A 26,119-nucleotide genomic window follows, 5' to 3' on the forward strand; every position below is an offset into this window, starting at 1 on the left:
ACATGTGCTAAAGCAAGATTATTTTATTTTACTTATGTTGTTATTGACTTAAATATCTAATTTCATTTTGTTCCGTTTCATGGACAAGCTGTCTCAAATCCTCACAGTCAGTAACACAATTAGTTAATCATTTAGTTTCTACCTTCACACTTGAACATATGACATACTTCTGCTTTGGCTCTCGGAGGAGGTGGACGCGTCTTTCACCCCCTCCTTCCCTTATTTTCCCTGCTGCTGCTTCTATGTCCTTGTCTGGTCTTGTCTGACTCTAACCCCGAGAGAGCCTCTCATTCTCGCTCTTGTTCTCTAAAAACTAAAGAAGAAGAACTATGGATTTGATCAACTGGTCCCTGAATGCAATTGACACTCTATTCTCGACGAGAAGCCTGGGTTCGGGAGAGCCTAAGTATCCTGGAGGGACGTTCCCTGCCGGATGCACGATGGATGGGGGGCAGAAGTGGCGCGTCGTGTGCCTGGCGGGACTGTCTGTTGAGGACATTGAAGACATCTACCTATTCGGCACCATGATAACGGGGTTCTTGCTGATCGGAGCTGGCTTGGCCCTGGTTAATCGGAAATTGAAGAAAGCGGTGACTGCTGTTCAAAACCCCACAAGGCTTGCCGCTTTATCGAAAATGTGGGAGGAGCGCTGAGTGCTCAGACTGTTCTTACTGAACACAATATGGAAAAGATCTTGGAGGAGCTTTCAGCTCTTAAATGGGAGATACACCTGGAGACCAGTGATGGACACTAAGAACAACTGTCTGTTCGTTCTAAAACAACATATCCATCATCTTTCATGCAGCTACCCTCCTCCCATTCTCACCTCCCATCCGATGTGGACAGGGGCTCAGCCGGAGGCGCGATCGCAAGATTGCAGCGTCCCAGATGCAGCTGTGCACACTGGCATACACCCCCATGTTGCTTGTCTTGTGTTTTTATGGTGTAGTGATATTTCTGTTTTTCATGTGCTAGAGTTTTTGTCTTCTCCTCATGCCAACTCCTTTGGGGATCAGTATGAGCAGACATTCTTTTTCTCTCCTGATCTGCCCTTTTGTGTTACACATTTTGTTGTTTTTCCCTTTTGCTACCTATCCTGACTTGTCTCCCCAATGTGAAGTTGTGTATTGTATGTATGGTCGGCGAGGTCTGTCATCTACTACCCATTAACACGGTTGGCATCTTCTGTCGTTGATGGAGAATGAAATGTAAAAACAAAGCTAACTTTCCAGTTTAGATGATTTATCAGCAACAGCTTCCCAAGCTACTGTAACTTGCTACCTTGTATCCTCGCTGTGTTAATACTGGTACACAAGAAATCCCATCTCATCCCAACCTTTGTCTTTTATAGGAATGCCATAATTACAAAGCAGGATTTCATCTTCAAATTCAGGGTTTATTCTGGGTTTTTCTGTACCGAACACGTTTCTCTTCTTCCTCACTACCGGGTAGTAGTGTCGAGTGTGTTTTATAATCACAGAACATCAGCTCATCTGATGTTCTGTGATTATAAAACATCTGTTTGTGGATGACCTAATATCACATTTGCATGTTGAATAAGCTGCTTTTAGATTTTTATTTCTACTCGCTCAACTGCAGCTGCAGCTCAAAGAATACAAACTAAAATGACTGTTTAAAATCTATTTCAATGAAAAATTTCAGATTCTCACATATGTTAATGACAGAGTTGTGATATTGATTAGTCAGCTTTCTTTCTTTTCTTCAAATACGCTAACATTTACTAAAACAGCACTGGCCTTTTTAACCAAAGCATGTTGCTTTCAGACTATGTGTTTAACTTCCTCATGTATTTCCAACAGTATAGTATATATCTTGCTTCATATAAGCAGTTGCTTTACTGAAAGTAATAATAATAATAATAATAATAATAATAATGGATTGGATTTATATAGCGCTTTTCAAGGCGCTTTACAATTCCACTATTCATTCACTCTCACATTCACACACTGGTGGAGGCAAGCTACAGTTGTAGCCACATAAGTACACATAACTGTGATTGAATTGAACTGAATTTGACCAATTTAATTTATAATCGCACCAAATCACAACAACAGCCACCTCAAGGCCCTTTACCCCAACACCACCCCTTTCATGTGAATACACAGGGAAATCCATAATGATAACCAGCATCGTGTGACCGTGTATTCTGACTGCGGATGTTAGGATGATGCCCTGGGTGTGTTTAACCTGCTTACAGGGCTTGGTGCCAACTAAACCAAGTACTATTAACTGCTACCAAAGTAATTTGACTACACACAACCTCTGCAACAAGTTTCCTAAAATTCAGCCAATTTTCCTCCCAGAGCTGTTGTGCTGAACTCACCTTGGAGAAGAGCCCAAAACAAGCCAGTGTACTAATGATGCAGTAAGCCTCAGGTGGTCGCGCTCCTCTCCCTCCTGGCTGTGGATCAGAGAATTAAACAAATATCAAACAGCAGTTTCCAAATGAGGACACTCTGCAAAGGACAGCTTCTGAACACTGACCAATAATCTCCTGCAGTATCCATTTCTTCTGCTGCCATCGATCTCAGTCAGAACAAAGGAAAAGGTCTCACTGAAAATGGACAACAACAACTGAAAACAGGGGCTGTAGGCTGGTTTACACAGAACAGAACCCTGAATACTGCTCAAAGGTTAAAGACCACCTGATTGACATGTATTACCTGTGGTACTCTGTCAAAGGAGCCCAGTTGATGCCTTCTGGGAAACAAAAAAGTGTGATTGCCTTTAAAGTCTTCTCCTCCTCCTCCTTCTGAGATCTCACCATTCCATCTCTCTGCAAGTAAATATAAAAGTTTAAATCACTGTTTCCAAATAGATACATACAATATGTAAGGAATACTTTTTAATCAGAGTATATCATTACGTTAACTGAACCTCTCTCATATAGATTAGTAGCAGAGCAGGCAGGTCATTTCAGCTGCTTTGGTGTTCATTAAATTAATAACAGGTGCACCAGAGGGGCAACATTTCCCAGAACAGACATATTTTTTTTCACTAGTTTTGCATTTAGCCAGGGTCAGTGTCAGCACTGTTAGCATGTCATAGAGAATATTATGCTGCCAGTAAAATGACCAAGTGATGGTCTGGCACGCATATTCATGGAGGGACACACAGACCGCCAGAGGCTAGGCAGCGCCACCCCTGACTACTATTAGGTATCAGAATGAAACCCATGGATCCACTGTCAGAACCCTGCTTTGGTGCTCTCCTTAACTAAATCCAAAAGAACTCCAGTGAGAGAGAAATATATTTTGGTCCTTCCGACAACTCCAAGTTGCACCTGGAGTGAGTGAGTGAGTGAGTGAGTGAGTGAGTGAGTGAGTGAGTGAGTGGCTGGAGCATTGAGACAGAGGCTTTCTTGTAGTCAATGCACATTGTGCACAGGTTGGTCAGTTGGGTCTGACAGTCTTGAATGACTGCTCTATCTACCAGTGGATAGTTTTGCCCCTCTGGTGTTGGTGCCAATGCTTTTCTGGGTCCTGCTCATGTTTTGCCATTCCATATACCTGTTCATCTTATCTGCTATAATGGCTGATGTTAGCTTCCATTTTGTGCTGAGACAGATTTTAGCCAGTAGTTGGAAAAGACGGGACCCCTCTGTGGGGATCAGGACTGTCCGGGCTTTCAGTTAGACAGTGGGTTCATGCTCATTTGGGCTGTCAGATGTTCATGGAGTGCAGTTAGTTTTGCCACATGATGTTAGAGCCAGTGCTGTCCCTTCTCTCAAATCCTTTCTGAGTATGTTCAAAATATACACAGCAATGACATTGGAATGTCATTCAGATTGGAGAACCGTAGTTGGATGATAACAAAGAGAGGGAAGGTAGTCAGAACTGAGGGGATCGAATTACCAGAAGGCAACATTGCAGACATAGAGGACAGCTACCTGGGGATCCCACAGGCAAATGGGAACCATGAAGAGGTTGCTAGAAAAGCTGCAACCACAGAGTACCTGCAGAGGGTCAGGCAAGTCCTGAGGAGTCAGCTGAACAGTAAGAACAAGATCCAGGCTATCAACACCTACGCCCTGCCTCTGATCAGGTAACCTGCTGGGATAATAAGCTGGCCAAAGGAGGAGACAGAAGCCACTGAAATTAACACCAGGAAGCTCCTGACCATGCATGAAGGGTTTCACCCCAAGTCCAGCAGCCTGAGGCGGTACGCTAAGCTAAGGAAGGAGGCCATGGACTGTGAGTGTCAGCACCACAGTCCGGGATGAGACAACAAACATCCACAAGCAGAGATGGGCAGTAATGCGTTACTTGTAACGTGTTACTGTAATCTGATTACTTTTTTCATGTAACGAGTAAAGTAAGGGATTACTATTGCAAAAACGGTAATTAGATTACCGTTACTTTCCCGTAGGAACGCTGCGTTACTAAAACCGTGATTTTTTGCGAGAATGTCTCATGACAGTGACGTAAGCGAGTGCGACGTTTGTGACAACAGCTGTGCGCAGATCAACAATGGATCATATATCGAGTGCGGGAGAGAGTATGAGCCTGCAGCGTTTAAAGCGTGGAAGTACTGACCTTACTTTGAGTTTGATTCCATAAAAAGTGACAAAAACATTAGTGTCTGCTGTGCGTGGAAAGAAAACTTCTTTTTAAAGCAAAAAAACCCCTAAACTTCCAAGCTAGCACCGAGTGCGCAACAACGTAATGGGAAATTCACAGAGAAGCTGCCGTATCCTTCCACTGACCGCTGCGGCATACCTGCACCAGGGTAAACCTCCGCCTGCCCGACTCCTGCTTTACAGGTGAAAATAGAGCAACAGGACCGCTAGTCTTTGACTTTATTTATTTTCTGCTGTGTTTTACTTGCATCTATTTGAAAGAGTGAGTGTAGCACAAAAAAATATTTTATTTTATGTGCTGGAATGTGCAGAAAATAAGTTTAAATGTTAAACAAATTTCTTCCAGTCAGAGAATGGTGCATATAATTTAATTTTTGCTTGATGCATAAAGTTAAAAGATAAAAACTAGCAAAACAAGTTTTAAAAAGAGACTTTTCCATCTGATTATATTTTGTATGATGGATTATGCAGAAAAAGTAGAATTGGGCTGAAAGATATATCGCTTTATCACCTATTCAGGGTGTAAAGCGTGTTTTTAAAAGTTTTTGAAAGTAACTAAGTAACTAAGTAATTAGTTACTTTTGAAAATAAGTAATCAGTAAAGTAACGGGATTACTTTTTTGGGGAAGTAATCGGTAATTAGTTACTGATTACTTTTTTCAAGTAACTTGACCAACACTGTCCACAAGTACATCAGTAAGATGGCCCCAACTGACCGCGTGCTCAGTGAATACCTCAGGCAGCAGAAACCCAAGATAGAGGAGGAAGAGGAGGAACCATCATGGAAGGAAAGGCCCCTGCACGGTATGTAACAGCGGCAGATAGAGGAGGTGGCTGATATCCAGAAAGCCTACCAGTGGCTGAACAAAGCTAGACAGAAAGACAGCACAGAGGCACTAATCATGGCAGCACAGGAACAAGCTCTGAGTACAAGATCCATTGAGGCTGGGGTCTATCACACCAGGTGCAGGCTGTGTAAAGATGTCCCTGAGACAATCCAGCACATAACAGCAGGGTGCAAGATGCTAGCAGGCAAGGCATATATGGAACGCCATAACCAAGTGGCCGGCATAGTATACAGGAACATCTGTGCCGAGTATAACCTGGAAGTCCCGAGGTCAAAATGGGAGACGTCCCCAAGGGTGGTGGAGAATGACTGAGCTAAGATCCTGTGCGACTTCCAGATACAGACGGACAAAATGGTGGTGGCTAACCAACCGGACATAGTGGTAGACAAGCATATTTGGCCTTCACGATTATACTGACCTTGGGAAACTGGTAGGTAATCTGAGGTTCGTAGGTATTGCTGTCCTTGGCCTTCTTGAGGCTGACCACCACCAGATACTCAAAGAAGTACTGACCACTGGCATAGCGGTGCTGTCTGGTTGTGTTCTCTGCTGCCTCCAGACCAGGTGGCTCTGTAAGCTCAGGCTCTTTGACTCCTATGTGAAGATAAAAAAGAAAACACAAACACATTTAGTGTGCCTGATCATGCATTTCCCAATAGTTCTTATTTGTATGAATACAACACACCAGTTAGAAATTGGAGAAGTTACAACATTAAAGACCATATATGATACACACAAACACACTAATGAGAGATATAAGAGAGAGAAATGCGAAAAACCAGCTACTGTTAGACAGAGCAGTTCCTTGAGACTATAAGAGTAGACTGACGACCCTATTCAACCTATGACTCGATGCCTCACACATGGTACCTGGAATGTCTAGAACAGGGGTCGGCAACCTGCGGCTCCAGAGCCGCATGCGGCTCTTTAGTCCTTATACTGCGGCTCCGCGTGGTTTGGGAAAATAAATTAGTATTTAGCTGAAGTGTATTTTATTTGTGTTTAGTTCTTTTTTTTAACTTGTAGTTCTAAATTGGAAGATTATTGTGATATTGAAATATAAAAATAAAATTATATTCTATTATTTTTTCATCGCTCAAAATAAGAGTCACACTCGCGGAAGCCGGTGTACCCGCCGAAACGCCGTGCATTTATCAAGACTTTCAACCCCAGGTAGGCCAATTATGGATCTTCGGATCCACATTATGTCAGCAGCTATTCTCCACCGTGAACTATGTTAAAGACAAACACCGCTCACGCCTGACAGATGACAGCTTACAGTCCTGCGTAAACTGACTTCGTACAGCCCCGATTAGCAGACGCTGTGCGCAGAGGTTCGGGACCATAAGTCTTATTGTAAACATATCACGGCAGACCGACGATGTTTGCATGAACACACTTTTCAGCATCTCTTTATTGACCACTTTTCACACACGGTTGCTGTACGCATACAGCCGGCTATAGCTTTTCACCTCACAGCCCGACATACACCACCAACAACACAACAGCACAGATAGCGCAGACGTAAAGGCAGCGAGGCATGATTGCGGGTGTGGCTCAGGTGCGTCCGCCTCCCCTGCAGCGGCGTTGCAGACCACGCCCCACCGCACGCATTAACCTGGTAAAATACATATTTAGGCAGAATTTTGCAAATATCTATTTTTAATTTTTCAGCAGCATAGTGCTTTTTTACCAATTATTTTTTTAAAAGTCAGGTCAAGGCTCCAACAGCCCAAAGGGTGGTGGCTGACAACAGTTTTTGTTTGCTACATGGATCATTTTAGTTCAGGTTGGTGTCTTTCCTTTTGTTATATTTCTTTAAGAGTTCAAAATGTGTTGATTACATAAATAAAATGTAATTTTCTCTGTAGCACTTCATGGATTTCATAAGCAACACACCTTAGTTGTTCACACAAAGCATAAAAGTAAAAAACAGTATATAGGGGAGACCGGGGATAGTTGTAACGTGGGTCAGTTGTAACACTTCCAATTTCTCCAATCAGGGCTAAGTTTCAAATGATGTGACTCATCCTGTGCATGCCCAATTCAGTTCTGCTATCACATGTGAAAAATCAGCACATTTTGTCAAACACAGACAATTTAACACGAAAAAAAGTAATTTGTATGTCAAAAAGTAAGTTTTTCTACTTTATTTCAATTTCTAATAGCATTATCTGCTTTGCAGTTAAACATATTAAACTTAAATTATGTTATTTGTATGTCTATGGGGATATATTCTGTGTAGGTCTTTAGTGCTAATGTTTTAGCCGTTGGCTGTAATGTTAGCTAGTTCATGGCTATAGGAGTCTGGGTCAGTTGTAACAGCAACAGTCTGGGTTAGTTGTAACAATAATGCAGATGTTACAACTTACCACACTATTACTTTAACTTATATTAAACAAGTTGGGGCAACGACATCAGCAGAGATAGGTTCACTGGTCGCTTTTGTATATGCGGTTAATGCCATTGGCAACACAATTCCTCCACTGTTTGTGTTCCCACACATAAATTATGCAGACCACTGTGTCAGAGATGGACTAGTAGGAAGTATTGGTAATGGAAATAAATCAGGATGGGTGCAAGAAACAGATTTCCTCATCTTTCTGAAGCACTTTGCAAACCACGCCAAGGTAAGCCATAAAAAAAAGTAATGGAATTGCGATGCTGGTGAACAACTACATTTTTTCAGCTTCATTGTTATGTTCAAAATTGGTGCAAGAGTTGTAGGTTATAATGCCCACTGAGCCAATGAGGCCAAACTCAAGGAAGACCAACCAAAATGAATGAAATATTCAGTTGCAGAAAATTCCATAATTTGTCTTTTTTGGGGGGTTGGAATATGTTCAAAAGCTAGATTTCTGCATTCTGTCACACACACACATAGCTACATAAATGGCTCTAAGTGCATTCATGTGTTGAATAAAAAAGATTACATGTTAATGTTTTGTTAGTACCCTTATTTCATTGTGTTACATTTCACCCCAGGATATGTTACAACTAACCCAGACTATGGGGTTAATTGTAACATTTCACTCTTTGTGTTTGAGACCATACCATGCAATGGGTAATTGTGCTGCAGAGAAAATAGCTGCACTATTTAATAGCCGAGACATGTAAATACTTTGCATTACATTTCGAATCCACTACCTTAAAAGAGCTCCAATTTACAGACAGAAATGTCAAAAATGTTACAACTATCCCCGGTCTCCCCTACAGTGTTATCTTCATTTTAGATGTCAAAAAGTATTTGCGGCTCCCAGTGTTTTCTTTTGCGTGGAAACCGAGTCCAAATGGCTCTTTGGGTGTAAAAGGTTGCAGACCCCTGGTCTAGAACTACAGTCTAAAGAGTTTGGAAGAAAAGCGCCCCGACCTGGCTGAGGGGTTCAGGCCTGTACAGAAAAGCAGTGGGGACAGAGCAGCTTCTCCTTACTAAATCCTGCACTTCATGCAGAGTTGTGCTATTGAAGTTGGCCTGTAGTGTTGTTCGCCCCATCCCAGTCTGATGAAAGCTCTTAGATGATGTATAGTTCTAGTCATTCCAGGATTTATGTTTGTGACACAGAGTCATAAGCTTTCTTGTAGTTAATCTAGGTTGTGCACAGTTGGTCAGTCTGGTCTAGAAGTCTCAAGTGACTTTTCTATCTACCAGAAGTAGTTGATAAGTAAAATGCTTGACCTTGTCTTCAGCAGTCAGTTATATCAGTGGATACTGGATTTTCTCAGTGACAGTCCACAGACAGCAAGACTTGTACCCCACACCCCACTGGTTGTACTCATCTCAAATACGAATAAGGTGAGGTGCACAGTCTGAGGGGTGCTCCCATAACAACTTCTCCCTAAATCATCATTGCTTTGAAGTAGCAGAGATGGAGCGCTCTACTGGAAATAGGGAGAGAGTGCCTTGCTTTAAATTTCTGGGAGCTACCATCAGTGAAGACTTTAAATGGATAGTCAACTTTCCTGTTATTATTTTAAAAAAGGCACAAAAGAGACTTTAGTTCCTCATCACATTGAGGAAGGTCCACCTGAAGTCTTTCTACCACTGATCAGTCAAAAGCATCCTAACATATTGTATAACTGTCTGTTTTAGGAACAGCTTAGCAGCTGACAGAGCAGCTCTCCAAACGATGATAAAAGCTGCTCAGGGCATCACTGGCCAAGCCCTGCCTCCTCTGGAGGAGATCCACAAATTCAGATTGAGCAACAGGGCTTGTGACATTGTGAAGGACATCACACTGTCACAATCTTTTCACCCAGCTCCCCTCTGACAAACAGTATAGCTTAGCAAATCCACGAACTGCCAGGTTCATGAGGAACAGTTTTTATCCAACAGCCATCACTAAACTGAACTCTGCCCATCACCCTGTGACACCAAAAATAACTCTCTCCATCAGTATAGATTTTTTAGACATTGTGATTCTGTTGTATGCGACACATGCAATGACAATAAATGTATTGTATTCTACTGGCTGGTAGCTGAACTGGACTTATGCACTTTGAGGCGCCTGTTGTTGTGATCTGGCGCCATATAAATCAAATTTAATTTAATTCATTTTTAATCATTGTCACTGTTTCCATCTTCTCAAACTTACATTGGAAAAAATAGAAGCTCCTTTCTATAACATTTTATTCACATCCTCACTTTGCAACTACTTTTAGTCCATCCATCTATTCGCTTCAGCTTTTCCTTTCAGGCTCGCGGGGGGCACCGGAGCTTATCCCAGCTGGGGTATGTCACACAGTGGAAATTTGTATCTATCTTTTATATTGGACCTGATTTTAGTGTTTACTTGTGAGTGTAGTTTTTATTTGCATGATTTTATGATGTTCCACTGTGGACCTGCTGGGTGTGGGACAATTAGCTGATAGTAATCACCTGCTGTGGCATGGGTGTGTCCAGATGTGGCCTATCAGCTGTTTAAAGGACCTATTAAAAGGAAGCTAGGTGAGCACTGGGGGGAGAGAGGCCCCAGAAGGCCAGCGTGGAAAAGAGGGACCTGCTGCCTGATCGTGGGGGTGTGACGACTCATTTGGAGACCGATCTGTCAGCATAACGTGGCGACCTAGTGCCGACAGCAGGAATGGCACCAGCAGGGCACCTCTGCATGCATTTGTGAGTAGTGTCTCCACTGCTGTTCAAAAAAGGGAAATGCTAAATGGACTGGTTCTTTGGTTCTTATGTAGCGCTTTTCTACTCTGCTTCAGCACTCCAAGCACTTTAAACAACACGCTCCATTCACCCATTCATACAACCCTTAAGTGCTTTCTATCTAAGATTTACACATACTGAACACATCAAGAAACAGCCTTCAAAACTGGATTCAGTCTCTGGCTGCAGACTGAGGGAGCCAGAGGTTGAACCACCTGGCTGTAATGACAGTGTTCAGGCTCAAACATAAAACAGCTGCTCTGATGCTGAAAACCTTTAAATGTCTCATTTTTAAACAATAGCCTTGTATGTACAATTAATAATGGCTTTAAAATTATAATCATTCTATTATTAATTATTCAATTATACTTAAATATTATAATAAATATAGAAACATTTCACTGCCCTGATGTCCGGTGGAGACTGTACTGCACAATATTAAAATCTCTGCCCTTGATGCACTGGGTTATTTAACCAGTACTTCCTGTGTTGTCACAACAAATGCACGAGAGGAAACGAGATTTAACATTGGCCATAAAAGACCTAGCATCTGCAACAGAACACTGCTCACATCAGCTCAGCGGTGCATGTGAGGTCAACCACGACTACAGTCACACATTTGGAAACTGTGTTGACATCTGATCACGACGTGTCCAAATGTCCAGCAGCACCTTCAAAAATCCGTTTTCAACAGGATAATACTCACTGTCCCTTTTGCCTTTGCGGAGGGAGGACCACATGGCACTAAACCTCTTGAGGGCCCCTTGTCGTCCGTCATCTTCGACTGATGGAATTGCACCTGGAGAAACCAGCAGCTGCTCAGTACTGAAAACATACGTCAGGGCTCACTTCCCCATACCTCCTCTGCTCGTTTAAAGCCTCATAAATCTCGGTCCTCTTTTCCAGCACTCTAGCTTATCAGATTTCTGTTCGGGTTAAGTCCATTAACACCATTACGCCTGAAATAAATGTGAATCTGTGACTAACATGTCCTATGAGTAGACTATAAAACTCACAAGGCAGTTGTTTTAGTTGAGCATTCTTTAAGACTGACTTATGAAACCATTACTCGAGTACCCAAAGGAAAGATGATCTGCACTTACCATGCTTCTCAGAAACATCCGTGATGATGTTACCCTTGGGTTGTTCACCTAAACAACACAACAGAATACATGAATGAAGATGTCCGAGTCAGCTTCTGTCTATGTTCTGTGCACATACACAAAAAAATGACAGCTACGGGTATTTGGTTTGTATTAATTAAAGTATAAGAATGCAGTGCACTACCTTACACTACAACAGTGAGACGTTAGAAACCAATGAGCTGGAATTGAACCCTTTAGGCCCCACGCCTTAAGTCGCCCTGTGTAAATAACAAGCGTAGCTTTATGATTAGCAGCTACGATGTACTGCATAGGTGTCAAACTCTGGCCCGCCTAATTACATTTGGCCCGCAAAGCCATACCAAATTATTATTAGAGCTGGCCTACTGGTATTATACAGCTAATATATATATTGTTTAGTATTAAGCTTTGCTTGTTCCATATTCAGTTTTTCAGCAAAACTTGTCTGAGTCCATAAGAAGAGATTCATTCTTAAATCTGGAGGAAGATTTTTTTTTCAATAAATATTAATGTTAGCCCGCGACCTTGTTCCAGTTTTGAATTTTGGCCCATTGTGTATTTGAGTTTGACACCCCTGATGTACTGAGACAACAGCCCCTAACATGTTTCTGTTACCTAGCAACAAAGCTTTTGTTACATAGGTCCTCTTTATTAATCCCATGTTTATACTGCAGCACTGACAGTCTGCTGAATCATCTGTTTGTTTTACACTCTGAGGAAGGAATTTCCCCCAACTTGTGCTTCACATCATCTCAGAATCAAAAACACTGGAGAGCAAGCCTTTTTGGTAAATAGACAGCATCAACAACAATGTGTTAAATACCATTTAAACTGTACATCACTTAAGAACTTGGTGATAGGCTGGTTTCTATCACCAAGACAAACAAAGACAAAGCTCAGGTTTATCAGTTTATTTGTTTCAAAATCAAAAAGTATTAAAGAGGCAATCAAAGGCAGGGAAAGAAGTGCCTCAGACACCAAAATACATTTAAAAATATAGTTAAACAACATTTTGTCCTACAAACTTTGGAAGCTTATCTATCTCACATCCACAGCCAAATAAAAGTGAAAGTCAACTATACCAGTGTTATTTCTGTGGGGTTTTCTTTCTATATTAAATAGATCCATCACCAAGTAAGCAGTTACCTTAAAATAAGTAAATCTTTGTGTCTAAAACACAAATAATCATTGCATGGAAGACAGTTAAAGTAAGTCAGAGACATCAGCATCCGAACAAACTTAAATTAGTTCCCAGAGGGTTTGTAGTCAGTGGCTCCAAACACCAGTCTTTGTCGCTCCTAAGCTCCCATCTAGTGTTTTTAAGCTGCTAACACAAACATAGCAGGCTAGATACAACCCTGTTTCCATGCACAACTGGCAGACTAAAGACAAAGGCCAAAAAGAGAAGCCCTGGCTGCAGCAGGGTCACTTGCCTTGGGAGACCAGCACGAGTGATCGAGATGTGAACCTGCCAGCTGGCCAAAAAATAGAAAAGTAGACAGACTTTCTACTGGCTCACCTATGAAACCATGAAAGTATCACTTCCTCTAAATAGATGGTGTTCACTGAAGGGTCCCTGAGCTCAGATAAACAGAGTGAATTTGGCTCTTTTCTAATCACACTAGCCACTCACAGTACTTCAAACCACCGTTTGACCATACAGTGAAACTGCGCTTTGTCCCGTAAACTTAAAGTTATCCAAGTTTATCTACCTCACATCCACAGCCAACAATTAGAATAGTATCTGGAAAAAACTCACATGCACAAGGCGATCATGTAAACTACCAACTGAAAACCCCAGCCAATCAGAGTGTTCAAGCCCTGAACCATTTCTGTCAGTCAAAACCACTAAATCACATAAAGTTGGGGGGGGGGGCTTACAGCAGGGAGCAGGTGCTTCAAGAGTTAAGTTGCCAGCTGAACTCAAGACTTCAGGAAGTAACTAGTTTCTATCTTAAGCAAAAAAAAAAGTGCTGCAGTATAAACATGGGATTAATAAAGAGGACCTATGTAGCAAAAGCTTTGTTGCTAGGTAACAGAAACATGTTAGGGGCTGTTGTCTCAGTACATCAGGGGTGTCAAACTCAAATACACAATGGGCCAAAATTCAAAACTGGAAACATGTTCGGATGCTGATGTCTCTGACTTACTTTAACTGTCTTCCATGCAATGATTATTTGTGTTTTAGACACAAAGATTTACTTATTTTAAGGTAACTGCTTACTTGGTGATGGATCTATTTAATATAGAAAGAAAACCCCACAGAAATAACACTGGTATAGTTGACTTTCACTTTTATTTGGCTGTGGATGTGAGATAGATAAGCTTCCAAAGTTTGTAGGACAAAATGTTGTTTAACTATATTTTTAAATGTATTTTGGTGTCTGAGGCACTTCTTTCCCTGCCTTTGATTGCCTCTTTAATACTTTTTGATTTTGAAACAAATAAACTGATAAACCTGAGCTTTGTCTTTGTTTGTCTTGGTGATAGAAACCAGCCTATCACCAAGTTCTTAAGTGATGTACAGTTTAAATGGTATTTAACACATTGTTGTTGATGCTGTCTATTTACCAAAAAGGCTTGCTCTCCAGTGTTTTTGATTCTGAGATGATGTGAAGCACAAGTTGGGGGAAATTCCTTCCTCAGAGTGTAAAACAAACAGATGATTCAGCAGACTGTCAGTGCTGCAGTATAAACATGGGATTAATAAAGAGGACCTATGTAACAAAAGCTTTGTTGCTAGGTAACAGAAACATGTTAGGGGCTGTTGTCTCAGTACATCAGGGGTGTCAAACTCAAATACACAGTGGGCCAAAATTCAAAACTGGAACAAGGTCGCGGGCTAACATTAATAGGTGCTTCAAGAGTCAAGTTGCCAGCTGAACTCAAGACTTCAGGAAGTAACTAGTTTCTATCTTAAGCAAAAAAAAAAGTAAAAGTAAAGTTAAAATGAATATAAATCCATTATAATTCCCATTCTCTCACACACGCATATTATTATTATTATTATTATTATTATTATTATTATTATTACATGCCAACTTTAAGCCAATTGCACAAGTCACCATGAACTGTGGGAGCTATAAAGGAGACGCCTGTCCCCTCTGCTGCTCTGCGTAGGCCTGGACCCCCTCAGCCAGATCATCAACAAGACTGGCTATGGATATTCACTTATTCACTACAGTATGAAGCACTATCACTATACTAAGTGACAGCAACATCGGGAGGGACACAAGAAGCTTGAAAGATGCGGAGGGTGATCAGGGCTCGCAAAATCGCTAGCCCGACGTCCCGGGGCTAGCAATTTTTCCAGTCGGGCTACCAAACTCTATCTCTGCCCTGCCCGTCGGGCTATCGTAGGGAGGAAAAATATATGTCAATGCTTTTGCATTCTTTCGGAAATGTAGCTGGGTAATTATGTCATTGGCATCGGTGAGCCACTGTCAATATGTGACATATTGACATCGCGTTTGAATTTGCGCTTGTTTTTTGCTTTCACTTTGCAATCGCGCGAACTGTGTATAGAGAGCGACAGCACTGATTGGTGAGTGACGATAATTTGCGCACCAATTCCTCTGACATCGTCTTATCAATCGTTAGCTTACTATGCAAACATGACAAGTGAACTCTCCCGCAGCAAGCTTAAACATGTGAGAGGTTGATCGCGCAGAGAATCGCTGAGCGTTATGTGAGTGCGTGTGTAAAAGCAGCAGGATATATATTTCAGTTCTGCTGAGCCAAATAAGACAGGTCAGGGTGAAGAAGTGACAGCCAAAGAAAAGCTTACCACAAAACGGAAAAGTTATGACAAATCAGACTATAAGGCAAAAAGAAAGTGCAGCTTTATGGTTTCATGGACAAAATAATTTCTGTGGCTGCAATATGACAAGCTATATAACCAGGGGTGCACATAAGTGGTCCGCAGGTGCGCATTCGCTGTCAAAATAAAAAACGCGCACAAGATAAGAAGTTAATATTATATAATTATACAATATTATACTTTAATGTATAATATTGTAAAGGAAACAAAACAGGAAACAAAACATCAATCAAAAAATTGCTCTCTTTTTTTATTCGGGCTACTTAAATTTATTTTGGGCTACCAAAAACTGAAAAGTCCCTGCCCGAAGGGCTACCAGGGATTTTGAAATTTTGCGAGCCCTGGTGATGGTAACAGTGGTCACCATGGTAATCGGAGCACTCGGGCCAGGAACAACATCCTAGACCTCTGTCCAGAAGAGTGCAGTCCACTGTGCAGGACCCTCAAGCTCCCAGGCTCTGCATATATGTATACCCAATTTTATTATCTCTAGGCAGTCTTTATCTGAGCTTGAAGGACAGATATATATGGATGGATAGGTAGGTATACACATCTATCTATCGATCGATCGATCGATAAATAGATATACACATAATGCAATTAAATAATCATTTTGAAAACATATCACATCATATCAGGAGGCAGCTCTTCTAAATCATTTTGAGCTAACTCGTTTGTGGTTGTCACTCCACTCTTTGCTGCATGTACATGTTGAGCGACCACACTCCACACACAGACAAATTGCAGCCAGAGCAGATTAAATAAGCAGCTGCAGGACACAGTCCAGGTTTCACTTCAGTCTGGCCAAGTCCCTGACAATGTTTACTGAGTTTGCAGTACACAACTTTGGAGTTTGCGATCTGTTGTCCTGTGTAAACACCAGTGGCAGTGCCTTCCTACTCAGTAACTTGCAGAACTGTGCTGAATGAGCCCTGGGGACAAAAACACGTCTCAGGTTGTGTTTTAGTGTCAGTTTGACTCTTTCTTGACCCTACACACTGCTGCGTTTTTGAGCTACTTCTTTTCAGCTCTGATGTGATGTGGGTGTAAAAAAACAGCCCTCCCTCAGGCCCACATAGTCTTAAACATGTTATAACAAGATGCTGTCAAGTCAAAGGAGGTAATTAAAGCAAGACTAACTAAAGCTGCCTGATATCCTGTTTCCATGTTCTTGTTCATTCCTGCAGCCTTTATATTACAAATCTGCCAATTTATCTGTTTACCCAATGGAAAGTTTTATCCATGATATAGACTGTTTTCCTTCATAAGCACCATGTGTTTTCCACCTAAGCCTGCGCTGAAAAGGTGCTCTTCCAGCAGCTAATGCAGCTAAAAGCAGTCTTTCAAACTGACTGTCATTTCACCTCCTGAGGCTACAAGGCAATCTACAGCAACATCCACAACATGCGCACAGTAGATGAACTAAAACAGATGTGAGGGCAAGCTTACAGACCATCACAGTTCAAGGTGACCACATATGTGCACCTGACACAGCCCCAAACAACATTTTAGGCTCATACCATGAACACAGCATCACGACAAACTCAACAGGTTTCATGTCACAGACTGTAAAAACATCACCGAGGTCAAGTATTTAAGTCGTAACCTCCACGCTGCACTTTATGTCAGCTGTAAATGAACAGCAGAGGTTTCCCGAAAATGAAGTGGAAAAACACCGATACACACATGGGCGCAACCTGTTCGAGATAAGTTACTTCAGCAAGTTTCGGCAGGTACCGTGTTTGTCGAGAAACTACACCGCTCAGTAACAACAATCATGATAATAACTGTAAGTGTGTCTAACTTAGGTGGACTCGGGTTATCCAGCGGTAAGACTTCTCTAATATCCAGTACTCACTCCATCTGTTTTTGGGGTTCGTCAGTCGGGTTCCTTTCCGTCTCTTCTTCACAATCTCACTCATTGCTGCCGCTCTACTGTCGGGGGTTCCTATCAGCACACTCAGTAACAGCACGGCAGTATTTTACCATCGTCATCCCGCTGCATGCTACACACATAGCATTTTAACCTCGCGCTCAACTGTGTACGCTGAAGTAGGTTACCGCTGTAGGTGCTGCGTTCGCGTTATGTGGGACAAACGAAGCGTTGCGTATTTCGTTCGGTTCTTCGCGGTTTTATTGTCCCACTCTTGAGGACCTGATTTGCTTCTAGAAACTACTGAGCCAATAATAAAGAGCCAACAAAATACCATAAAATAAGTAGAAAGTTAATGAGCGGATGTTGGAGTCATGTTGTCGCAACAAATCCGATATTCAAGAACGCAGCACTAGAGCCCTCAAAGATTGCTTCATTTAGTTGTTTTTCGACGGAAGCGGTTAGCTCTTCCAGCTGTATGCAGCGAGCAGGCGGTGACTTGAAACAGCAGCGTGCCAACTCAAACTCACAAAGCACAGTCGGGCCTCCTTAATTGGTTTTCTGTCAGAGACATGATGAGACTGGATGACACCTCTGAGAAATACTGTTTGTTAGTGAGGGCGCCTACGGGAATTAGTGATCAGGTCAGCTACAATTAAATGGGAAAACTGGGATGTTGTGAAACACAAAATATAAATGTTTTAATCACAGGGAATGTTATCTTCTGACTGTAATCATTTAGCTTCATGCCAATATGTCGTGTATGAACTATCGTATTTGTCTGAAGGATTGTGTAGTCTGTGTAATAACGATGCAACCGTAAATATAAACATTAGTACGCTTAGTTATATTTAATATTGCTGTAGGCATAAGGATAAATTATGTTACAGGCTCCTGGGACGAGTTCAAGCTGGAAATAATGTACATCAACAAATGAGAAACTTTAGGACATGTTTTACTCAATTACCTGTCATATTAAAAAAGAAGTGATTTTAAAAGTTAAAATAAATTGATATTCAGTAAACTTTCACGTATTAGTTTGATCTGGTTTACGATGGTTTACTTATCTACAAATGCCCTGTCATGCGAAGAAGAAGCCCGTGTGAATGCGCCGTCTCCTCTGGGCTGAAGTAGAAAACTCTTCTGACTACAGGCGAAATTTTGCTGTTTGTATTCAAGAGGAAAGAGACCACCCGGCTCGTTCTCAGGGCTCACTTAAAAAACCTGCATCTCTGGTATGGGTATGCATCAGTGCATCAGTGACTGTAGAATTTTCCACTGAAAGATATATACATGTTTCAGAGCAACCTATGCTCCCATTCAGTTGTCTGTTTGAAGGAAGGGCTGGCAGATTTCAGCAAGATAATGCTAAACTGCACACTGTATCTCTCACAGCAGCACGGCTTCATAATTTTTAATGCACAGGTACAATACACAATCTTCACTTTTCCAATTATTCTAAATATTCTTTACTATTTAAACATCTTTCAGTAACCTGCTCTGCTCTGTTTGCACACTACAACCTGGGTTTGCCACTTATCTGCACTCTAATTTTAATAACTGTACAGTACTCTGCTTTGGTAACTATTGTCCACGATGTAAATATGTAAAAATTGTGTTTCTGTTCTGTGTCCTGTTCTGTTTGTATATGTGTGTGGGTTTTTTTGGGGGGTTTTTTTTGCTGCTGATACAACCAAATTTCCCCTTGTGGAACAATTAAATGATTATTCTATTCTATTCTTCACTTGGTTTAGATTTACATTTTACAGTGTCGCAACATGAGCTTTGTATTTATTTTATTCTAATCTGACACTCTGTTTGGTTCCAATTAGCTTTTAAGCATTGTCCACAAATTTTCACTAGTGTTAAAGTCACAGCTATGGAAAGATTTCCAAAAGCTTAACATTCGTCTGCCAGTCAGCAATTGCCAGCCGCCTCCCTCCTTAGGGACTACATCTGTATGGCCTCCTGAAGACCTCTGTCTTCTCAGTCACCACCAGCCTGTTAGCCAGAGGGTTTGTCTTTTATTCTGTCATCACCAGCCTGAGCACCTAAGGAGTCCTGTCACTTCCACAAAAGTAGTCCTCCTTGGGCTTTCCTCCATTTATGGTTTTCTAAGGGGTCCTATCCCTTTTGCTGATGCCAGCCTCCAACCAAACCACTGGAGGTCTTTTTCATCTACACCAGTTGGCCACCTGTGCGGCCCAACACCTCCTCCGTTGGGCTCCTGGCCGGCCCCTCGAGCTGCTCAACTCTTGTCATGGATTATCTAGCCATCACCTGAACTCTTTCTCTCCCTTGGTTTTGTATACGTTTGTTACCTGTTTTTCATTTTGTGTTTTGGTTTCAGTTTTGGTCATTTGACTTTTTCCATTAGTTTCAGCAGTGCTGCCAGGTTTCCCCTCTCCCCGTGTTGTCTCCTCTTCTTTGTGATGTCCGTCCTCGAGGTTGTTTGTTTTCCCACCCTGCAGTTCCCTGGTGTTGACCTGCATTTGTCTTGGACTTTTTGTAACTTTGTGAATAATCAGCATTAAAACTACATTTCTTTCATTTACACCTGGTTTCCTGAGTTCTGCATATATGCTCACCACACAGCCATTTCCTGACAGTGTCCTCCTTAGAGGGAGTGGATTTGTTGAAAATAGGTCAACCTTGTTTTATGATGATTCATGAAACAAGACCTTTCACATTGTTTTCACATTTTTTTAAATGACTTTCATTTTCATTCTGTATCCAAAAGCTTTTTGGTTTCAGTCTTAGATTCAAACCACCAGCATTTGTGTTATTTGTCTAACTGTGTCTGAACACATCTGGAGAGAAATGCTGACAACACAGCTGCAGTACTTTTAGGGATTGTCTTTATCCACAAGAATTACAACCAAAAGTAACAAGCAAGGCCATTTTTATATACTTTTTAAAGTCCAGGCTGTTTAAAGACAATGTTTGAGTGCCACGAGTTTACATTACTGACTCTGCATATTAATGGGGAACCTCTTAGATCAAAATTCCCAAATAAATTGGCTATTTAGGAATACTGCTCACCTTTGTTGGTGAGCAGTATGTTTGGGCTCAGTCATACCTAGCTAAATTTCATCAACAAGTATGAGAGTACCAGAAGCAGTCATGCATGCTCAGTCAACTAAGCATGCGGGAATCATGTGACTACATGATCTCATCTAGTCACATGACTACATGACCTCCTCCATATTTCACTCATGAAGTGGAAGTATTTGGGTTGTTGCTATGTCCCTTCTTTCCCCACCTTTGGCTTTCTTGGTGTTATAGACAGTGTTATTGTTAATGTATGTTTGGGGGCGTTGCACCCTGGAACCTTCAAAGGTTTTTCAGGGTTCTCCCTGCCGGAATGTTATGTGTGGGACAGTTTCCTGTATATGTGCGACTAGCTGTGGTTGTTTCTAAAAGTGGTCAGTAAACGTCCTAAAACTGGCACTTGAGTTTCCGAGCATTTTTATCCTGAGGTTATAACACCTTTTTGGCGACGAGGATAAAAGCCGAACGCGGACAGTTTTGAGTTTTTGCTACGGATTTTGCAGTCGGACTACCGCTTCGCATCTATGGCTACGATCGGATCGCTCACGGAGTTCGCCGAGGGAGACGGCGACTGGATTGAATATGTCGAGAGGCTGGAACACTTTTTCTTGGCAAACGACATTTCGGACGAAGGAAAAAAAAGGTCAGTTCTTCTTAGTGCGTGTTGATAGGTAACCTGACGACGCCTCGGAAACCAGGGGACTTCAGTTTCAAAGAACTGGTGACGTTGGTGCAAAATCATCACTGCCCGAAACCCTCCGTGATTGTTCAGCGGTTCAAATTCCACACTCATTCACGCAAGCCGGGAGTTTTGTATGTGGCTGCGTATGTGACCGAGCTGAGACAGCTATCGGAGCACTGTGAGTTTGGAGGCGTGCTGGATGACATGCTCCGCGACAGGTTGGTGTGTGGTATAAATGATGATGGCATGCAGCGTCGGTTGTTAGGGGAGCCCACACTGGACTTTAAGAAAGCTTTGGAAATTGCTCAGGCAATAGAAACGGCAGCTAATAACACTAAAGACATTCGGAAAGCTAACAACAATATGCACTCAACCGAGGTGCATCATGTATCTCGGAGTGTGAGGGGCAAACCGAGGGAGCTTTTGGAGTGTTACTGGTGTGGGGGAGCACACTTTGCCAAGGACTGTGTGTTCAAAGACAGTACCTGCCATAACTGCAAGAAAAAGGGGCACTTAGCCAAGAAATGCAGGGGCACTAAGGAGAAATCAAAGAAGGAATGGAAGACAAAACACAAGCTAAACACGCATCACCTGCAGGGCATGGCGCCTGAGGCGGATGAGTGTGTTTTCAACATGTTTAATCTGGTTGGCTTTAATAAGTGCTGTGCGGAGCCCATCTATGCCACTATCCAGGTAAATGGGAAGGAGCTACAAATGGAGGTGGATACAGGGGCTTCAGCTTCGGTGATCAGCCAAGCCACCTACCACAGCTTGTGGCACTCGGGCGGGGCACCAGCTCTCCAAGCGACTGAGATAAGCCTTAGACAGTACACGGGTGAATGCATTCCCCTGCTTGGTGCTATAGAGGTGCATGCAGCATATCAGGGTCAAGAAGCTGCAGCAACACTACTGGTGGTGAAAGGGGAGGGGCCTAGTCTGCTGGGTCGTGACCTTCTGCAGAAAATCCGCCTGAACTGGAGGGAAATCAGGTATGTAACGGTAATAGCAGAGTTACTGGGAAAGTATGCAGATGTGTTCAAGAATGAATTGGGCACTCTCCGGGGCACCACTGTGAAGCTGTGTGTGGACCCTTTTGCCCGGCCACGCTTTTTCAAACCACGCACTGTACCATACGCCATGAGGGCCAAGGTGGAAGCAGAGTTGGAGAGACTACAACAGATAGGGGTCATTGAGCCAATAGAGTTCTCGGACTGGGCAGCCCCGATTGTACCAGTGTTGAAAGAGGATGGAGGGGTGCATATATGCGGTGATTAAAAACTGACAGTAAACCAAGCCTCTCAGCTCGACGCCTACCCTCTGCCTCGAGTGGATGACCTGTTTGCCACACTGGCGGGTGGTCAGACATTCACAAAGTTGGATATGAGTCATGCTTACCAGCAGTTGCTGCTGGATGAGGAATCAAAAAAATATGTGACAATAAACACACACAAGGGGCTGTTCAAGTACAACCGCCTGGTGTTTGGCGTTGCATCCAGTCCGGCTATCTTTCAGCGCACCATGGACAATCTTCTGCAAAACATTCCTGGTGTTGCTGTTTACTTGGATGACATTTTAGTTACAGGTAAAACAGAAGAGGAGCATCTGCGTAACCTTGAGCAGGTGTTGAAGAAGCTCTCAGAAGCTGGGTTGCGTTTGAAGCACAGTAAGTGTGTTTTCCAAGCCCCTAGCGTTACATACCTGGGTCATCGCATCTCTGCACAGGGCCTGTCCCCACTGGAAGAGAAAGTGAGGGCAGTAAAAGAAGCCCCGAATCCAAAGAATGTAGCTGAACTAAGATCATTCTTGGGCTTAGTGAACTATTATGGGAAGTTTTTGCCTGACCTCTCCAGCATGCTTGCTCCCCTGTATGGGCTACTGCACAAAGACAGTCAGTGGAGGTGGTCCCAAGCACAGGAGAAGGCCTTCAGACAGGTAAAAGAACTGTTACAATCGGCACCGCTCCTGGTGCATTTTGATCCGGAGAAGGAGGTGGTCCTGTCCTGTGATGCCTCCCCGTATGGCATAGGAGCTGTTCTTTCCCATCGCATGGAAGAGGGGGACGAGAAACCGGTCGGATATGCGTCACGCACGCTCACAGCAGCAGAAAAGGGCTATTCACAGCTTGAGAAGGAAGGCTTAGCAATAGTTTTTGCTGTGAAACGATTTCATCAGTACCTGTATGGCCGCCCATTTACTGTTGTTACAGACCATAAGCCCCTCCTGAGTCTCTTTGGTGAAACAAAAGGCATCCCACCCATGGCTTCAGCCCGGGTTCAGCGCTGGGCATTAACACTGTCGGCATACCAGTATCGCATTGTTTATAAGGCGGGACCTGAAAATGCGAATGCAGATGCTTTCAGCCGCCTCCCCCTCCCGGAGGTCCCCGACCAGTCGAACTTGCCCCCAGAAACTGTGTTTTTGCTGGACATGTTGGCGAACTCTCCGGTCTGTGCTAAAAAAATCAAAGCATGGACTGAACGGGATCCAGAGTTATCTCAGGTTAAACAGTGGCTGTTGCAGGGCTGGCCAGCAACAGTGGAGCAGGATCAGCTCAAACCGTATGCCAAGCGTCAGCAGGAGCTCAGTGTTCAAGATGGCTGCATCCTGTGGGGTTCCCGAGTCATTGTTCCGCCTCCAGGTCGGTCACAAATCATTGAAGTGTTGCATGAGGCTCATCCAGGGATTTCTCGAATGAAAAGTCTGGCAAGGTCATTCGTGTGGTGGCCGGGAATGGACAGTGCCTTGGAAAACAAGGTAAAAGCCTGTTCTCAATGTCAGTCAAACCAAAAAATGCCACCACCTGCCCCACTCCACCCATGGGAGTGGCCTGGCCGTCCATGGTCCAGGCTTCATCTAGATTTTGCCGGCCCCTTTTTGGGCCACATGTTCCTGGTGTTGGTGGATGCGCATTCAAAATGGCTGGATGCCCACATAATGCCGACCATCACAGCCCCAGTCGTCACAGACACACTCCGGAGAATCTTTGCAACACGGATTACCTGAGGCAGTGGTCACGGACAATGGGCCCACGTTCACAAGTGGGGTTTTCCAAGAATTTATGGAGAGAAATGGGATCCGACATATCCGCACAGCACCCTACCACCCTGCCTCCAATGGCTTAGCGGAGCGCGCCGTGGAGACACTGAAAGACGGTCTAAAAAAAATGCCAGGTCTTTCCATAGAAAAGAGGCTCTGCCGTTTCCTGTTTCAGTATCACATCACACCTCATACAACCACAGGCTTGTCCCCAGCGGAGTTGCTGATGGGGAGGAAGCCCAGATCTCATCTGGACCTTCTTCGCCCAGATGTGGGAGCCAGAGTCACCCAGTCACAAGGTGGGCAGAAGGTGAGACATGATCTACATGCCAGAGACTGTGTTTTCAAGCAGGGAGACGGTGTGTATATCAAAAACTTTACGGGTGGCTCACGGTGGCTGCCTGGCGTCATTCACCACAGTTCAGGGCCAGTATCTTTTGTGGTGGAGTTGATGGATGGCAGACAAGTTTGCAGGCACAAGGATCATGTGAGAGCCCGCACGGATGGAGCTGAGAAGAGGGCTCAGAGTGGTTCGCACGCACATGGTGAAGACAGGGCTGTGGACATTGTGGGGCCTCAGAGTGGTTCACCCGAAGGGGAAGTCGTGTCAGCAGCCCCTGAGATTGGGATTGGTTCTTCAGTATCACCGGAAGTGCTGGTGGAGCAATCTAAGTCACCTGAGCCGAACCCGGCCACAGGAGCTCAGCAGGCTCCTAGCCTGGAGAACCCAGCAGCAGGACTGAGAAGGTCAAAGAGGCAGCACAAGCCCCCTGATAGACTGAATTGTTAAAATAATGTGGTGTTGAATTCTCCCTCTCTTTTTGTACTTATGCATAATTGCTATGTTGTGGGTTTTTGCTTAAGGGGGGGGGAAGTGTTATAGACAGTGTTATTGTTAATGTATGTTTGGGGGCATTGCACCCCGGAACCTTCAAAGGTTTTTCAGGGTTCTCCCTGCATGTTTACCTTGCTTCAGTGTGAGCAATGACACTTCATCTAAAATTCCCTATTTACTGTGTGTGAATAAAATTTTGTATTGTAGAAGTAGTTTAAAGTGTAAATAAAAAAATGCCACACACTGCATCTGCAGATGACTCTTTAAGTCAGCTGGTAGTAAGTGAAGGAGGTTATTGTGGAGTGTGATAAACCGCTGATGGTGATTAGCCAGTTCTGGGCACATGAAGATGCACAGGCTCTTCCTGTGCATGTGCTGAAATATCCATGGGAACGATACTGAACACAGAGCTGCCCCAGTGTGTCCATCACAGTGTGAACATTAGATAGAACTTGTAGTAGAAGGAGCTTTGCATGTTTGAGTAGAAAGGTGTTATATTAGTACCAGTCCACATTAGCATTCATGTTAAACACATACCTGTCTTCATCATGTGTTTCTCACCACCTGAGAGCTGTGAGTCCCCATTGTCACCTGGAACCGATTCTGGGATTGGAAACGAGTTTGGAGATTATTATTTATTACAAAACATAAAATCACTCAATCAACCTGACTCAGTTTCATTATTTACAATGTAATTTCTTGGTACTATCCTATGGATGCTGCAGTTTGATTTGGACTTGGTTTCTCATCTCGGGCTGATGGAACATCCTCCTGTTTTTTCTTTTTCATCTAATCTTTTTTAACATCAGCATTGATTCTGGTTTTCCCCTCATGTGTGAATGTCTGAGGGGAAATGTCACTTTTATGTAGTTGGACCTAAAACACTCTTATTGAAGTTTTTACAGTCACCTTTCTTTGTTTGTTTTTGCCTTAAGGGCGCATGCTTCTCTTTTACAGCATTGTCACTGCTTCACCTCCAGGTAAAGGTGTTTCCTTGTTTAGAGAAATGTGACTGTTCTTATATGCAGGTGGTATGCCACTTGGTTTATTTAACTCTGATTTACTAACACAGGTATGATGGGCAGGTGTGATAGATTCTTC

General features: G+C 43.1%; 1 protein-coding gene across 4 annotated transcripts in view; it reads right to left on the reverse strand.

The window, feature by feature from the left end:
• Positions 1-26,119, reverse strand: part of dennd2da (DENN/MADD domain containing 2Da) — a 43,414-nt gene that overhangs the window by 8,114 nt on the left and 9,181 nt on the right. For 3 of the 4 annotated variants that reach the window (XM_085144898.1, XM_085144896.1, XM_085144897.1), the window contains exons 4-10: positions 25,556-25,621; positions 11,701-11,748; positions 11,304-11,396; positions 5,867-6,042; positions 2,685-2,797; positions 2,506-2,575; positions 2,345-2,422 (exon numbers count right to left, since the gene is read on the reverse strand). In XM_085144898.1, the coding sequence (XP_085001024.1) occupies positions 2,345-2,422; positions 2,506-2,575; positions 2,685-2,797; positions 5,867-6,042; positions 11,304-11,396; positions 11,701-11,748; positions 25,556-25,621 (644 nt within the window). Of the gene's footprint in view, positions 1-2,344; positions 2,423-2,505; positions 2,576-2,684; positions 2,798-5,866; positions 6,043-11,303; positions 11,397-11,700; positions 11,749-17,399; positions 20,816-25,555; positions 25,622-26,119 lie in introns of those variants that run through there. The other variant, XM_085144899.1, reaches the window with a different exon arrangement.

This window comes from Neolamprologus multifasciatus, chromosome 20 (genome assembly GCF_963576455.1).
Source record: "Neolamprologus multifasciatus chromosome 20, fNeoMul1.2, whole genome shotgun sequence".
Lineage (NCBI taxonomy): Eukaryota > Metazoa > Chordata > Actinopteri > Cichliformes > Cichlidae > Neolamprologus > Neolamprologus multifasciatus.